This window comes from Carassius carassius, chromosome 40, assembly GCF_963082965.1.
Source record: "Carassius carassius chromosome 40, fCarCar2.1, whole genome shotgun sequence".
NCBI classification, from domain to species: domain Eukaryota; kingdom Metazoa; phylum Chordata; class Actinopteri; order Cypriniformes; family Cyprinidae; genus Carassius; species Carassius carassius.
This window is the reverse complement of record NC_081794.1, coordinates 19617830-19633381: the sequence shown is the minus strand read 5'-3', so window position 1 is coordinate 19633381 and position 15552 is coordinate 19617830. Positions and strand designations below refer to the sequence as shown.

Here is a 15552-nt window from a genome sequence, read left to right as displayed (position 1 = left end):
TTTCAGTAAGAAATAGCTGTATATATTTTCTGATGCATTATGGATCTGTTTGGTTGGATTTTACAAAAAGGTACAATTTATTTACACTAGTGAATGCAACGGTAAATAAATTAACAATGAACAATAATTTTAAAGCATTCATTAACATAGGTTAATTTAATAGATTTTATTAATGAACATGAATTAACAATGAAAAATGTTTTTTAATGTATTAATCCAGCTTTTAAAATGTTCAGTTAGTTCATTATACCGAATACATTTATATGAACAAATTGAACCTTATTGTAAAGCATTGCCATATTTTTTTTATAGAAAATCCTTTCAGATTCACTAAAAGTTAACCAGGCGCTTTTATTGTTCTTGTTTCTAAGGAGATTGTATCTTTTAAAGACTTCAGCAAAACCCATCGGGTCTTCTGCAGTGTCATCATCTCGACTCTTGAGCCTGCTCAGTAACAGCAGCCGGTGTGGGAATCGAATTATGGTGCATTTCAAACAGTCTAACCAAGAGCGTAAAAGACCCTGATCCGATGGGCCTGGAGTCACAGTCTAACAGAATCAGGTGTGAGGTAGACTCAATTGTCCTTGGATGCTCCCTTCAGGCTGGATTTGAGTTTCTTCTTCTCTTTCTGTCCCATTGCACGGTAAGTCTTCTTTCGCTCTTCTTTCAGCCTCTTCTGCCTTTCTGCCTCCTGTTTCTCTCTCTGCTTTAGGAATTCTTTGTGCTTGGCGTGCTGTTCTGCTTTCGCCTTCTTGTTCTTGTATGCATAGACTGAGCTCAGAGCATCAAGCAACGCTGCCACCTGGTGGAAAAAGTGGAGAGGTCATATTTATAAGCTGAGACATGAGCCCTAGAGGTTGAAACCAGACAACAAAAGTACACTTGGACCTTGACACGATTAGAAAACAAAATATAAAAGTTTTTTGAAAAAACGTCTTCAAGAAACCTACCTGCAAAGCTACTTTGCGCAAGTGCACCTAGAGCACCTATTTCTTTTTGGGTGAACTATTTCTTTGCTGGTTAACAGGACAGGATCCTCACAAAAAGACCCAGATCCAATAGAGTGAGAACGACCAAATAATTGAATTTAACCTCTGAGCAACTTGTCCATGTAATTACTGTTTTGTAACTGAATAAAGCCTTTTAGTTGTAAGAATTAATGCACAAACCTCTAAAGGAATTATTTAAAAAAGTCTTGCTGATTAAATGACGATTCTGATTAAAAACTCTTTATTACTTTCTCGTGTCAATGCCTAGCACATCTTGGAACAAGGAGTAGGAGAAATTGATTAAAAATGTAACCCCCTGTGTCATCTTTCAGACAGGAGGATTTCAAAAGGGGATTGGTAAAGAAATTGGCCAGCAAGCAGTCTTGGTTTTTGCCAGGGACATGGATTAAATAAATATGATATTTCACAGCTAACACTCTGGAGGCTTCCTTGGTGGATTAACTCTAGGCTAATAGTGGATATTAAAACCGTCTTTGTGTAATGATAGTAAAAAAGCTCACTGGAGTTACAAAGCCATGACATATGTAAAACCGAGATGGACAAGTCCAACAGCGCGCACCTTTTTCTCGTGGGGCTCTCGTACGACAGCCGGTCTCTGCAGGTCCCGCGGGGTTTTGCCTTTGGCCTGCATCTGTTTGGGTTTGTTCTTGAAGGGGAGGGCCTTTTGCAGCTCTTTGGGGATGTGGAGGGAATTGAAGTGTCGAACTTGCCTCACAACCGGCTGTAGGGATTCAAAGACAGAGTGGATAAAGAAGAGGACAACAGCGAATAATAATAATAATAATAATAAGTCACACTTGTGACTCAGCTTTTCTGTAAGAGGGCTTACCTTGTACAGTGAGTCCTGGTTGGGTTTGTTGTGGATACCCAGGTCGTGTTTAAGCTGTCCGAGGGTCCTCATGCCTGCCCATGTGTCCTTCTGTCCAACCGGCATCAGCAGAGACGTCACTGGATTATACAGCTGAGGAACCGAGACCGGATACCAGGAGCGCAGGAACACAATATCTACACATATCCAAATAAAAAAATATTGTCTTTGTGATTTGAATCTCAAATGTGATAAAGATTTAACCTCTTAAATTGGTGAGGCAATTAGTTATAAGAATCAAAAACCATATACAGTCATTGGATTTCTTGTCCATTATTTCCTCATTTCTGTTTATAAAAAAAACAGTCAATTTTTTATGTTATAGACCATACACGGGCAATATACGGCCCGGGGGCCGGATCCGGCCCGCATATTGCTTCAATCCGGCCCCCGCGATGCGCTTGATGCACTCGCAATTTGGACATTCATTATTTATATGAAAACCCCAAATCGCACGAAAATCACACACAAAACACATAATCGTACAAATACTTAAATCGTGCATTTATTAGCTTCTTGTTTCAGTGAAGAAATGTCACTTTAGCTTAGTTATCACCAGGGTTCTAAATTAACACCCGCCAACCCGCCAAATGCGGGTTAAAATTAATTTTGGCGGGTGTTAATTAAAACTTACTAGCCAGTTTGGCTGGTGATCCATGGCATGAGGCTCTGTTCTCGGTCATTTATCCCCCTGGCAGCACGTCCTACATTTCCCATGAACACTGTGCTGTAATGCTACGTGATGACGTTTCATGTGCCCATTGGCTGCACGCAGTTTGCAGTTAAACCAGCGCGAAAAAACATGGAAACGAATAGAGCGTCCATCAGAAAACACAAGGAAGAAGAACGAATGGAGCCAGAGCAGGGAACATAGACTGAAAGAGGAGGGAGTTAGCTATTAAAGAAAATAATTAAGATTAAACTAAATGCGGCGGTGGTTGGGACAGATTTCTGGTGGCGAAAAGAGGAACGAGGCAGGGGATGAGGATATTACGGAGCCCCGCACGTCACCTGTAGGAGAAAAAACAATCAATCCGTGGCGACGGTTTTACAATCCGTCCCCTCAGTTTATAAACCGTACTCACGAATTCATAAACTGTTCCTTCGGTTTAACAAACCGTGCCCACGATTTCCAATCCGTGCGCTCAGATTTTGTAAACCGCACCCTCGGTTTTTTAATCTGTACCAACGAATTCACAACCTGCGCGCACACTTTCGCAATCCGTTCCCATGGATTTTTAAACCGTACTCACAGATTCATGCAGCAAGCTCCTCGTGTTAACATACAGTTTTAATCAATATTATTATGTGGAATGGGTCTACAGCAAAGTGTCTTAAGTGATTTTCTATCAAGTGTAGTACGAGGTGGAATACAAAGATTTAATAAGAAAGATGTGCATCAAAATCTTGTTAAATTTGTTATAATCTTATAATAGCACTTGATTATTATTGTACAATAAACATGCCATTGTGACTGACTCTGGAGTAATTATTTTTCCTCTTTTGTAAGTTGTTTTGGATAAAATATTCTTATGCATAACCTGTATAATAATATATAATAATGATAAAAATAAAAATAAAGTTATTTTTATAATTTTAATTTCGTAGGCTAAATAAATGATTAAAAGACAGTAAAATGTTTGTCATAAAATAATTAATGAATTGCTTTATTTCTAAATAACCTTTGACAGTTTTGGAAATGCTTGTGTACAATTCTTTCTTAACATGAAGACTTATTTTTGTGATTTTATTATACTAAGCTCCATCCACCCCACCCCACCTGCCGGAGTTAGATGCATGCTTCACTGTTAATGTTATTATTAAATAATTAGGCCAAAAATAACATTGCATTCAGTTAGAGAGAAAAGGAATGAAAATATTAACGGCATATTATTTGTTTTGTATAGCTTTTTACCCTTATTTTCTTATTTTTAGCGTTTATTTTTTTGGCCATAAAACACAGGCGGCTGTGTCTTATCCTATTGGTGACTAATGTAAAATAAACGCTAAAAAGAAGACTATTTTGTGAATGCTGATCGTGGTCTCGTTGGATACTATGAAAAATAATTTTTAATAAACAGAAATGAATCTGCCGGTGGGGGCGGCGCCACAAATGCGTGCCAGTTTACAAATCCGTGGGAATGGATTGCGAAAGCGTGCGCACGGATTATGAATTCGTGAGTACGGATTCAAAAACCGAGGGTACGGTTTACAAAATCTGAGCGCACGGATTGGGAATCCGTGGGCACGGTTTGTTAGTCCGTGGGCACGATTTGTTAAACCGAGGGAACAGTTTATGAATTCGTGAGTACGGTTTATAAACTGAGGGGACGGATTGCAAAACCGTCGCCACGGATTGATTTTTTTCTCCTACAGGTGACCTGCGGGGCTCCGTATTACGGACAGAGAAACAAAGAAAAGAAAATTTAATGCCAAATGGCTGACGGGTTATGAATGGCTTGTGTTTGATCACAAGAATGTCGTAATGCTTTGTCAGGATTGCCGCATGTAAGTTAAGCGAAAGAAAAAACAAAACAAGCAATTTCGTGGTGGGAACTAATAATTTTAAATTTGAGTCAGTGTATATTTTGTTGTATTGGGGTGGTGCTAGTGCAGTGGATAAGACACATGTCTTTGGTGTGAGAGACCCGGGTTCGAATCCACTGTGAGACACCAATGTGTCCCTGAGCAAGACACTTAACCCCTAGTTGCTCCAGAGGTGTGCGACCTCTGACATATGTGGCAATTGTAAGTCGCTTTGGATAAAAGCGTCAGCTAAGTGAATAAATGTAAATGTAAATATAAATGTATGCATTGTACTTTATATGTGTTTTTGCCAACAATGTTAATAAAATGATCAAATGCATTCAGTGGCACTCATAATTTGTTATTTTTACCGATAAAAAAAAAAAGGCTAGTGGAAATTTTGATTGGCTGGTAACTATAGAAAGTTACCAGCCACATTGGCTGGTGATCAAAAAAGTTAATTTAGAACCCTGGTTATCACGCATGATGAACTACGTGACGTGAGATGATTGACAGGTCTGACGCAAATCAGGAAGAGGAGACACATCTATAGCTGCGTTCGCTGTTTGAGCTCTTCAGATCGCATAATTCAGTGAAAAATGAATAAAAATGTTTTTCTGTATGACGAAATATTTTACTAACATGATAACTAATCATTATTTCTTCAAATATGCCCACCATTGGACTAATAGGCCTGGCGGATGATGTATTTTTTATGTATTTGAACACAAATAAACCGGAGAAGACGAGAATAAATGTTGTCTGAGTATAATGATTTCTATTCAAAATAACGATCGTTACAGATTAATTATTTTGCCCTCCTGGCATAAATTAAGAAATTAATGTCACTGCAAACCAGTTTAATCATAAACAGTGGTCAAATATCGAAGCTGGAGTCTTAAACCTTTCTGAATTTTCTAAAATGATGCTCAGATTGTCCAGAAGTAATAGTGTGATATTTTGACGAGTAATGAATTTTGAACAACAATAATCTGTGATCTTTGACGTGAAAGGGGTTAAAAACAATCCAACAGATGTCGCTGTGTGAAATTACAATTTGCGCCTTTACTTCTCTTCTTCACTCCTCAAAGTAACAAATTCTAAACGGCCGGCGGCATAAAAAAAATGTCAAAATGAGTGCAGTAAAAAAGAGAAAAGTTGACTCTCAATGTCGAGCATTCAATAAAGAATGGACGTCAAAATATTTCGTCACGAACGTCGGCTCAAAGGTGTTCTATTCAAATTGTGTTCTATTTTATAAAATATTTTAACAAAATATGTGAAAGTAATTACAAAAAAAATAATAATCACAACTGAAAACTGAATATGTTTTTCATTCAGAAAAAAAGTGATGAAGGTCTCCCTCTGATATATAGCCTCAATTAAATTTGATAATTCCAAGACAAATTGCCTGAAGTCTGTGTGTAACTGCATACATTTGCAGTTTTGTTAATAGTTTTCTATCTTGAAAAGCTACAGCTGGTATGAATGACAGTTGAACAATATGCAGGGTAGTGTAGGAAATGAATCCTTGAAAGTAAATCCAGTTAATGTAACCTTAGAGTAGCCTAGGTCAGACAGGCCTAGCAAAAATAAGTATCAGGCCTTGAAATAGGCTGTCAAAGTAACTGTAGAGTAGCCTTATACATATTTGCATTGCATTAATTTGTACCATTTAATCATGTAACTATGTTTAATTGCAATTGTCCAAAGTGTGGCCCTCCGTTTACATTGCCAAAGTAACTGTGGCCCTCAGACTAAAACTGTTGCCCACCCCTGTTATAGACACTACTTGGTAAAACGTTTGGGGTTAGTAATTTATTTTTATTTTATTTTTAAGAAATTAACACTTATGGAGGAAGGATGCATTAATTTGATCAAAAGTGACAAAGGCTTTTGTAATGAGACAAAACAACAACTGTTCAACTGGAGTCATGGATGCTGAAAATTCAATTGAATAAATGTAATTTTAAAATATAGTAAAACTGAAAACCATTATATTATAATGTTGTAATATTTCAAATTATTATTGTAATATTACAAGTTTAAAGTATTTTTTATTTAATAAATGTAGTCTTGCTGATCAAAATGTTTTTAAAAAATTCATATAGACTTTTGAACGAGAGTATATAGAAAGGTATATTATACTATTTAAGTACCATGCTAAATTATTATTATAACTACTGATAATAAAATAATAATAAACTGTTGTTATTATAGAAAAACTGCTGTTATGATTGTAACAAGTATTATCAGTAGTAGTAGCAAACATAAGAAAAATTATACAGTAAAGACCAAAAGTTTGGACACACCTTCTCATTCAAAGAGTTTTCTTTATTTTCATGACTATGAAAATTGTAGAGTCACACTGAAGGCATCAAGGGCTATTTGACCAAGAAGGAGAGTGATGGGGTGCTGCGCCAGATGACCTGCCCTCCACAGTCACCGGACCTGAACCCAATCGAGATGGTTTAGGGGTGAGCTGGACCGCAGACAGAAGGCAAAAGGGCCAACAAGTGCTAAGCATCTCTCGGGGAACTCCTTCAAGACTGTTGGAAGACCATTTCAGGTGACTACCTCTTGAAGCTCATCAAGAGAATGCCAAGAGTGTGCAAAGCAGTAATCAAAGCTAAAGGTGGCTACTTTGAAGAACCTAGAATATGACATATTTTCAATTGTTTCACACTTTTTTGTTATGTATATAATTCCATATATAATTCCACATGTGTTAATTCATAGTTTTGATGCCTTCAGTGTGACTCTACAATTTTCATAGTCATGAAAATAAAGAAAACTCTTTGAATGAGAAGGTGTGTCCAAACTTTTGGTCTGTACTGTATATCCTTAGTTGGAAACTGAGGAAAATCACCTGTATTGTGCTCCTCACTGCAAATGTTTTATCTGTATATATGGATTTGTATATGTAATTTTGTATATGTTTGAAATTATGCAAAATGTCTTTTGTTTGTGTTTGGATTAAGCTATATGTAGCACAATACAGAAAGCTTCACTTTGAAACATATAGTGCAAGCATACTGACCTGTCACATTTTGATTAAATTACAGCCTTCTGCAGTTTAACAACCGCACAAGGCCATAACATGATTCCCATTTATTATTCTGATTAATTTTGCAGCCCTAATAAAAACAATGATCATCTAACAAAAGACGCAGTAGACCTAATAAGCCTTGAATACGCAAACTGCCTCACTGCAGGATTTTCCACATGCCCGTCTCTCCAGAGAGGAGTATACTAATCAGTAATAATACCCCTCCATTTTAACAAGGTGCCTGTTTATGTACAACCGAGATTCTTGGGAGTCATTACATTTGCAGACTTTTCTGATAAATAAAGCACACTGAACTCCCCAAGCACAGCTCATTATACAAAAATTCACATAAATAAACACTGCAGCAACAAAAAACATTTATAAATAGAAAAACAAGTCTGACTCACCACTCATCAGTAGTCTGTCCTCAAACGTGGCTCTGAAGGCGCCCGACGGGGTGCGCAAGGCTTTCTTGATCTGCCCTTTAATGCCACTGACTGTGCGGATGGACGCTCCCTCAAACTTTGCAACCTCTAAGACGGTGTTAAACATTCCCTTAGAGATGGAAAGAGAGAGAAAGTTATAACCGAAGATGAGAGGGTCCAATTATTCAGAGTGAGCATGAGGTGTACATTTCTTTAGTTCCCTGGTGTGCTGAGCTGCTACGCTATTGAGAAACTCCTGACTCTGCAGGACTCCCTACCTGGATAAAGCAGGTGTTCTTAAAGATTTTATAAGGGTATCCAATCAATTTGAGCTTCTTCACAATTGTAACTGATTTGTCCAGGTCCAGAACCACTCCTGTGGCAGCGATGCGGAAATTGGCCTGAGGGGAAATAAGATAGGATGAGTCCAAGAAAAAAAGAGAAGCCTTTCATCTGGTTGTGGATGCTGGACTGGGGTCTCGGACTGAAGCTGTGACCCAGGCTGCTCCTGCACTCTCATCATCTGCTGGTGTCTCACCTTAACACCTCCGACCGTCTGCACAGCCAGGAAGCCTGTACCCTGGGGTGTTATAGGCCCTGTACAAGAGTAGAAAGAAAGAGTGGGATGTGCATGAGATGGCAAGGAGGAGAAGCGAGAAACAGAGTTGAGCCTCGCAACTAATAAATGGACAGTCAGCGAGATTGTAACAAAGTGCTGTTAAATAATACAGCATGGAGGTGCCCTAGGAAAAAAAAAAACTAGTTTTCTTGTTGATACACAAAATTCAGATTGAACCACTGATAGCAGATGGACTATTTTGACGATGTCTTTCATACTTTTCTGGGCCCTGACAGTGTTAGTTACTTGGCAGTTAATGGGACAATCACAAACCTCCCGGTTTTAATCCAAAATATAATTGTTTTCTGAAGACGAAGAAAGCTTTTACGGGTTTGGAACGGCACTGAGGTAAGTGAATAATTCCCAAAATGTTAACTTTAAATAGAGAGGTGTGTGCGGTTCATCTCTCACCCCAGATGGTGGCACCGCAGTGCATGTGTTCAGGTGTGTATTTGAGCAGGCGGTGACGTCCGTTATGGTCCTCGATGTAGTAGAGGGGCATGGTCTGAAAGCGCCTCCAGCCCAAAGACAGGATGAGAGGATCACGGGTTTTCAAGATACGACTGTGCCAGCGGTGTTTCTTCAGACGCATCTGTGCGGAGGAGATAAAGAATGAACTTGAATGTTTTTCCCCAGTCCAGCCTTCTAATGACATTTAAGCTTGGAGTTAAAGCAAGTGCCCTTCACTTTATTCACAAGGATATCAGCTACACAAGTTGTTGTAAAATATGCGATTAAGAAGTTGTGATATATGCACTATGAGAAAGTAAAATAAAACCCTTCAGACTTGCCTGCAAGTAGCCAACATTGCCCTCACTGGGGCCCAATCCACCAAGGATGATGGGATAGTGGGGGTCAAAGTTGGTGACGAACTCACAAGGTAAAGCAGGGATCTCCACACGAACATACATGCCTGGCCTGAAGCCCTCGTACTGAACACGGACTTCATCATCCACGTCTTCGAACTCTTGTCTGTTCAACTACACAGAAACAAATCAGTAAAAATGAATAAAATAAATATAATCTGTAAAGTGTAATATGTATGCACCTAGGGTCTGAGAGTAATGCAATATCAATATCAATATCAATTCTTTGTATGTATGTGCATGTATGTATGTACATGTGGAAGAATTGACAATAAAGCAGACTTTGACTTGGCTTTGACTTTAATTTTGTTTAAAATTTAAATTTTGTTATTATATTTGACCCTCATGTCATTCCAAACCTGTATGGCCTGCTGTCTTCTGTTACATGAGTAAAAGAAGATATTTTGAAAGACATTTCAGCTGTTTTTCCCCATACAAAGGATTGTTAAAAAAAGCCTTCATATGGACAAAACAATGGTACATTTTGCAAAATATTGTCTTTTGTATTCCAGAGGAACAAAGAAATGCATACAAGTTTGTAAAATTGTTTGTAAGTGAATCCTGTGGCTAAGTGGTAGAGCATTGCATTAGCAGCACAAAAGGTTGTGGGTTCAATTCCCAGGGAACACATGTTAGGTAAAAAATGTTAACCAGAAATGTACTGTAAGTCGCTTTGGATAAAAGCGTCCGCTAAATGCATAAATTTGATTTGATTTAACATTGTTTAAATCCAATAAGACAAATGAAAACAATAAGTGAATCTAAAATAGAAATGCTTCAGGCTGATTTAGGTTATAAAAGGAACAAAAAAAAAAAAAAAAAAACTTTTCTTGCTCTTCTCTATAAGGAGGCTGATCGTGTCTCAACTTTGACCTCTGACCTCAGCCTGTTTCTGCATCTCTTCCTTCAGGTCATCAAAGTATGTGGCGTCACCATCATCATATTGTGCATCGAACCTCTCCTTCAGCCTCCTCTTCTTCTCCAAACGTTTGTTCTTTTGAACTTCATCATCGTCAAGTTTCACTTGGGGAGCCTCCTCCTCTTCCTCATCATCATCGCCATTTATATCGTCATCATTCCCTCCCTGTGTTTAAATAACAAATAAGCAATAAATAAAAAGCACCAAAGAATGTGTCAGATGTAAAGCTTTAAAAACGAGTTAGATTCTTATACCTCAGCTTTGTCTTTATTCCCAGTCTTTGCTTTGTGAACTTCTCCTGTTTCCAAATCTTCAAAATCTCCATAGAGCTCGTCTAGATAGTAAAACAAAAGGGAGGAAATACATTATAATATAGTGTCAAAGTACCACAATTTCAGCGGTCAATATCCAGCCAGTGAAATTTCATGTCTTGATACCAAGTCTGTATTTAGTTTTCTTACCATCTTCCTTAAGCAGTGTTGCAGCATCTTTATCCTCCTCCCATTTTCCAGTCACAAAACAGTCCCTGATAGAGTCTAGCATCTGAAAATACACAGTTCTTATGAAAATGCAAAGGACAACAAATGGCATATTCGCATACATTATGCAAATAAATCTACATGTATATGCAAGTGTGTTTTTATACTGCATCTCACCTCCTCCTGATCCCAGTCATGGTTGCTGTCTGGGTGAAAGCGAGAGCAGTCCATTGCATCTGCTTGTACTTTCTTACTTTTCTGTGGTCGATTGACTTTAAATAAACCGCCCAACTCTTCTTCATCATTAGAATCCTCTTCTTCCTCCGCCACTGACAAACACACATATAGCAGATTCATTATAGCCCAGAGATTTATGTGCATTATGTAAATTAATGCTGATCCTTATGTTGTGCCTTATCCCCCCCACACCCATGAATGCATTTAATATGTCAGTTCTTATATATAGCATCAACCTTTCCTTCCCTGTGTAAATAATAAATAAGTATTAAATAAAAAATGTAGTTAATAAATAAAAGATGGCTTCAGATTCAGAAAAGAGTTGATATGCAGCACACAGGTCAGGTAAAGGCCATGCAATTTTACAGTGTATTTAACCCTTTTTTGCAGTTTAACAGACATCGCTATGAGTATCCATTATATGGATAGGGCTGACTATTTGTTTTCACTAAAGCAATAACAGGTTGGAATGACATGATGGGGAGTAAACAATCTCAAGATTTTAATTTTGTAGTGAACTAGAAGTTCAAAAACTTACCTGTGCCGTACACTAGTTTGCGCAGGTTTGGCGCCGCAAGCTGATGTCTTAAATACGTCTCTGATGCTTTTTGGGCTAAATCCTCCTTCCACCTTAGTGCTCCTTCAACATAAACATCCACAGAAAAAACATTTTCCACTTATTCAGAAGGGGCTTTCAGAGCAGTAAAATTCACTAATAATAATAATAATTATAAAATAGCACAAAGGAGAGCCTGTGGAAAATCAGTATGAATAAACATAGCTTAGGGGATCATTTAAGGAAAGTAACACAACGAATGATTTTTTTTATAATTGCCAAAACTGGATTAAATTAAATTACAAAAAAAAATTCAAAACAAATAATAAAATCTGATAATGTTGGGAGTATTTTTAGAGAATGTAACAGTTTACAGTTTCTGGTTTAAAACATTTTTTAATTTGATAATTGATTATTTTTTTAATTAACCTGAAATTATTAATAAAATCATACACTAAATTATGTCTGTTTTAAACTTCTTGTTATCTGAGCTGAACATTCAGAAATTGCAAATCGAGGTACCTGTAGTTTCATAAGCCATCTCTGCATCCTCTGTGTCTATCTTTTCTTCCTCTGAATGCTTGAAGGACATCCCATCTGGGTCTTCGTCCATATCAGAATCTTCTTCTTCATCATCATCATCATCTTCCTCTGAGCAGAGACCAGAGTCTGGACCAAAGCTTCTTTTTGCAGGTTCCCTTTCCTCATTTTCTTCATCCTCCTCCTCCTCTTCACTCTGTTCCAGCTCATCATTACTATCAGCAAATGCAGGCATCTCTATGGATTCCTCAGTCTTCTGTTTCTTCACAGGAGGTGCTGCAATCTCAACTGCTTTTTCATCTACCTTTTTTAGTGTTGTCAGCTCCTCTTCATCTTCATCTTCTTCCTCCTCTTCTTCCTCCTCCTCCTCCTCCTCATCATCATCTTCTTCTTCATCATTCTCTTCTTCCTCATCATCATCATCTTCATCAGCAAAAACAGCTCTCCTCCTCTCTCTCTGTGCTTTCTCATCCCATTCTCGGCTTTCCATAGGGTTCTGTTTCCTGACAATTCAGAGAACGTCAAACAGGTGCATAGGGGAAAAAAAAAGTTAACAGTTTAGTATAGGGACCAATTCTCACTATTAACTAGTTGCTAATTAGCATGTTTATTATAAAGCACTTACTCTGCATGATTATATTCTACATCCCTTATCTTTCACTTTAGCTAAACTTAACAACTAATTATTAATAAGCAACAAATTAGGAGTTTATTGAGGCAAAAGTCATAGTTAATAGCGAGAAACTGGACCTTAAAAAAAAAAAAAAAAAAAAAACTTACTCATTTTCCTGCACCTCCTCTGGTGTCAGTGCAGCAGTTCCTGTGAACAGTGAGACTTTGCTGGCAGCCATTTTTGCATCCAAAGTGGCTTGTGTGCCAATAAGAGACTGAACGAGTTCAGTGGTGGGCCGCACCTCCTCCTGGGACAGACATTTCTCACACCATTAAAACACTTAACATCCATCAGATCACAAATAGTCTTTAAACCTCAAGGTCATATTCATTGATGGAACAAAATTGAGTGTAAAAAGTGTTATTACTTGGAGTAATATGCTGTAAACTGCAGACATCATTGCGTCTGGTATTAAATCTACTGTAGGTAATGCGGTCATGGTGGGACGTGCTGCGACTGAAATCTGACCTGCTGCCGGCTGGCATGTCCACTGGGCATATCGATGTAGACTGCGTCCTTATCATACACCAATCCCCCTACGCCAGCCAGGGGGGCGTACAATAACCGCTCCTTTACATTCAACGCTCTCTTCTTAATCACCTCCGGTAGAGGGCAGGGGTCCGGGAGAAAGCTAACATCCGCCACAGAGAAGTCACCCACACCTATAAAGGGAATTACATCACAATTATAAGAAGTTCTAGAGCATTTTATCATCCAGTTAACACAGCAAAATAAATACAATAATGTTCAAATGTTTTTGAAGTCTCATATGCTCACCAAAGCTGCATTTAGTAATAAGTAATATTGTGAAATTAATATTACAATTTAAACCATTTTCTATTTTAACGTATGTTAAAACGGAATTTATTCATGTGATGGAATAGTTGAAAATTGGTCTCCATAGTCAACTGACAACAAAGGCTAAGTATTTATTTAAACTTTCTGGTGCAAATTCATCAGTCAAAACCAGATACCAACATGGACAGGTTATGGGATGTGCTCTAATCCTTAAAAATCATGAAACATCGAAATCGATTCGAAAAACAAACACAGCAGATTACATTTAAATTTAGGTTCTCTTGCAGCAATTACTGTTTGCACTTGTTTGGTGAAGCAAATTATTAGCTGACAAGATTATAAAAAATTGTCCAAATGCAGTTTTGTAAAACTGGAAATATTGGGTTGCCACATGCATGATGTAAAACCTGCCAGTAAAAAAAGCCCTGAATATCTATGAAGAATCTGGCAAACATAAATTATACTTTACCAGGAATGTGGACCTGGCATTTATTCTTCAAGAATGTCCCACGTAGGTAGCCGTACAGGGAGACGGTTCGGTCACATTTGGGATCTAACCTAATAGCCTCCGGGTCAGTAAGATCTTCCATACTGTCCAGGAAAAAAGAAAAAGAATTTTGGCCATAAAAGACTACATACAACATAAGAAAAATCATAAATAAAAGAAACACTTGAGTTGACTCACCGGTCAGCCACCACATATGGGTGAGAGGTCCGCCAAACAAGAGGTCTGAACTTCATGACTGAGATGAACCGCCCAAGATTCTTAACTTCCTGTGTCTGGTACTCTCCATACACCATTCCAGACAGGTAAAAGAGCTTGGCACCCTGTAAGACTTTTATGTTAAGACACTAGACAGTCCTCTTTAGTGATGATGTCAGTTATTTATCAGGTTGTTGACGTACCTGGTAAACTTCAGTCCAGAAGCGGTGTTTGAGGCGTTTCTTAGTTTTGCTGAGTGTCTTGTTGTTCTTAAAAGTGTCCAGATGTGTGAGGACCCCCATGACTCGAGGGAAGCCATGAACCTGGCAAATGTTCAGGAACTCGAAGGTCTCCATTTCAAAGCCAAAACTTGCATCTATCAGCATCAGAACCTAATAAAGTCAAAATATCAGTACTGGCTTACCTTGAAAACATTAGATTTTTTGCACAGCCCTATGAACTGCTGCATGAGTTTAATCCTGGCCGGTTTTGCAGATGATGCAGGCCTGCACTCACCAAATCAGCAACCTTTGCCAAATCAATCATGCTGTTGATGTCATTGTTGCACTCAATCAAGGTCAGGCGGCGTTTCTTTCCTACAAACATTAACAAGAAAAAAAGTCACCTCACAGCATTCGATTCTATATACATAAGTATATAATCAGATTGAATCTTTTTAAATATGTGACACCCAAGTAATAACAGGTGTAAATGGGAACTATGAGTCATAAATATTGAATTATGTAATTACAAAACTAACCAGAAACTATGGTCACAGGTCCACAGATGTCAGAAAGCTTCTGTCGTGTATAGTTTTTGATCAAGCATCGAATGAGGGTGCTTTTGCCCACTTTTGGAGGTCCCATCACCACTACAACAACAGGTGGAGGCTCCAGAGGGGTCCGATCTACCAGAGGAATGTGATGTTTCTTTGTTTTGATATCCTGAGCCCTACAAAACAATATTAAAAGAGATTAAAAAGCAATTCTCCTGACAAGAGTGCAAAGTGAAAGAGCATGACAACAGAGATAAACACATGACTTCTTGTGTTAAATGAATTTAAGGAAAACAGAGGGTAATGTTAAATGAAGCTGTCTGAGCACTGACCTATGGAAGGTTTTTGCCATGCGCACAGCTGACTGGACGCTAAACGCTCGTGGGTTCCTCTTGCGCTCATCCTGCCCTTGTTCAGAGCCCTGCTCCTTCTTTCTGTTCTTCTTCTGTGCTTTGGGACCACTGTGCTTGTGCTGGTGTCGCTTTTGTTCTTTCTTCTCCATCTTTGCT

The 15552-nt window shown here is 38.2% G+C and overlaps 1 protein-coding gene across 2 annotated transcripts; it reads right to left on the bottom strand.

Annotated features, from left to right (window-relative positions):
• On the bottom strand, positions 1-15552 carry LOC132122321 (ribosome biogenesis protein BMS1 homolog). 2 transcript variants are annotated; one of them, XM_059532428.1, is made up of 22 exons: positions 15376-15552; positions 15029-15219; positions 14785-14864; positions 14472-14660; positions 14251-14393; positions 14035-14156; positions 13236-13429; positions 12875-13014; positions 12077-12597; positions 11537-11638; positions 10939-11090; positions 10744-10825; positions 10537-10616; positions 10244-10447; positions 9289-9477; positions 8909-9089; positions 8417-8475; positions 8157-8279; positions 7861-8008; positions 1840-2015; positions 1570-1731; positions 1-802 (listed from the first exon to the last, which is right to left on the bottom strand). In XM_059532428.1, exons 1-22 carry the CDS (start codon positions 15543-15545, stop codon positions 575-577), a joined length of 3636 nt encoding a protein of 1211 aa, XP_059388411.1. In that variant the 5' UTR covers positions 15546-15552; the 3' UTR covers positions 1-574. The 2 variants fall into 2 exon arrangements, with proteins under 2 accessions (XP_059388411.1, XP_059388410.1); XM_059532427.1 differs by lacking the exon at positions 10244-10447.

What these genes read in the sequence shown, in the direction of transcription:
- LOC132122321 (XM_059532428.1), bottom strand. Translation starts at nt 15,545, where the DNA reads ATGGAGAAGAAAGAACAAAAGCGACACCAGCACAAGCACAGTGGTCCC. An exon ending in CAAACTAGTGTACGGCACAG is followed by an intron (nt 11,091 to 11,536) that starts GTAAGTTTTTGA and finishes TGTGTTTGTCAG; the next exon opens with TGGCGGAGGAAGAAGAGGAT. An exon ending in AGACGGTCGGAGGTGTTAAG is followed by an intron (nt 8,280 to 8,416) that starts GTGAGACACCAG and finishes ATTTCCCCTCAG; the next exon opens with GCCAATTTCCGCATCGCTGC.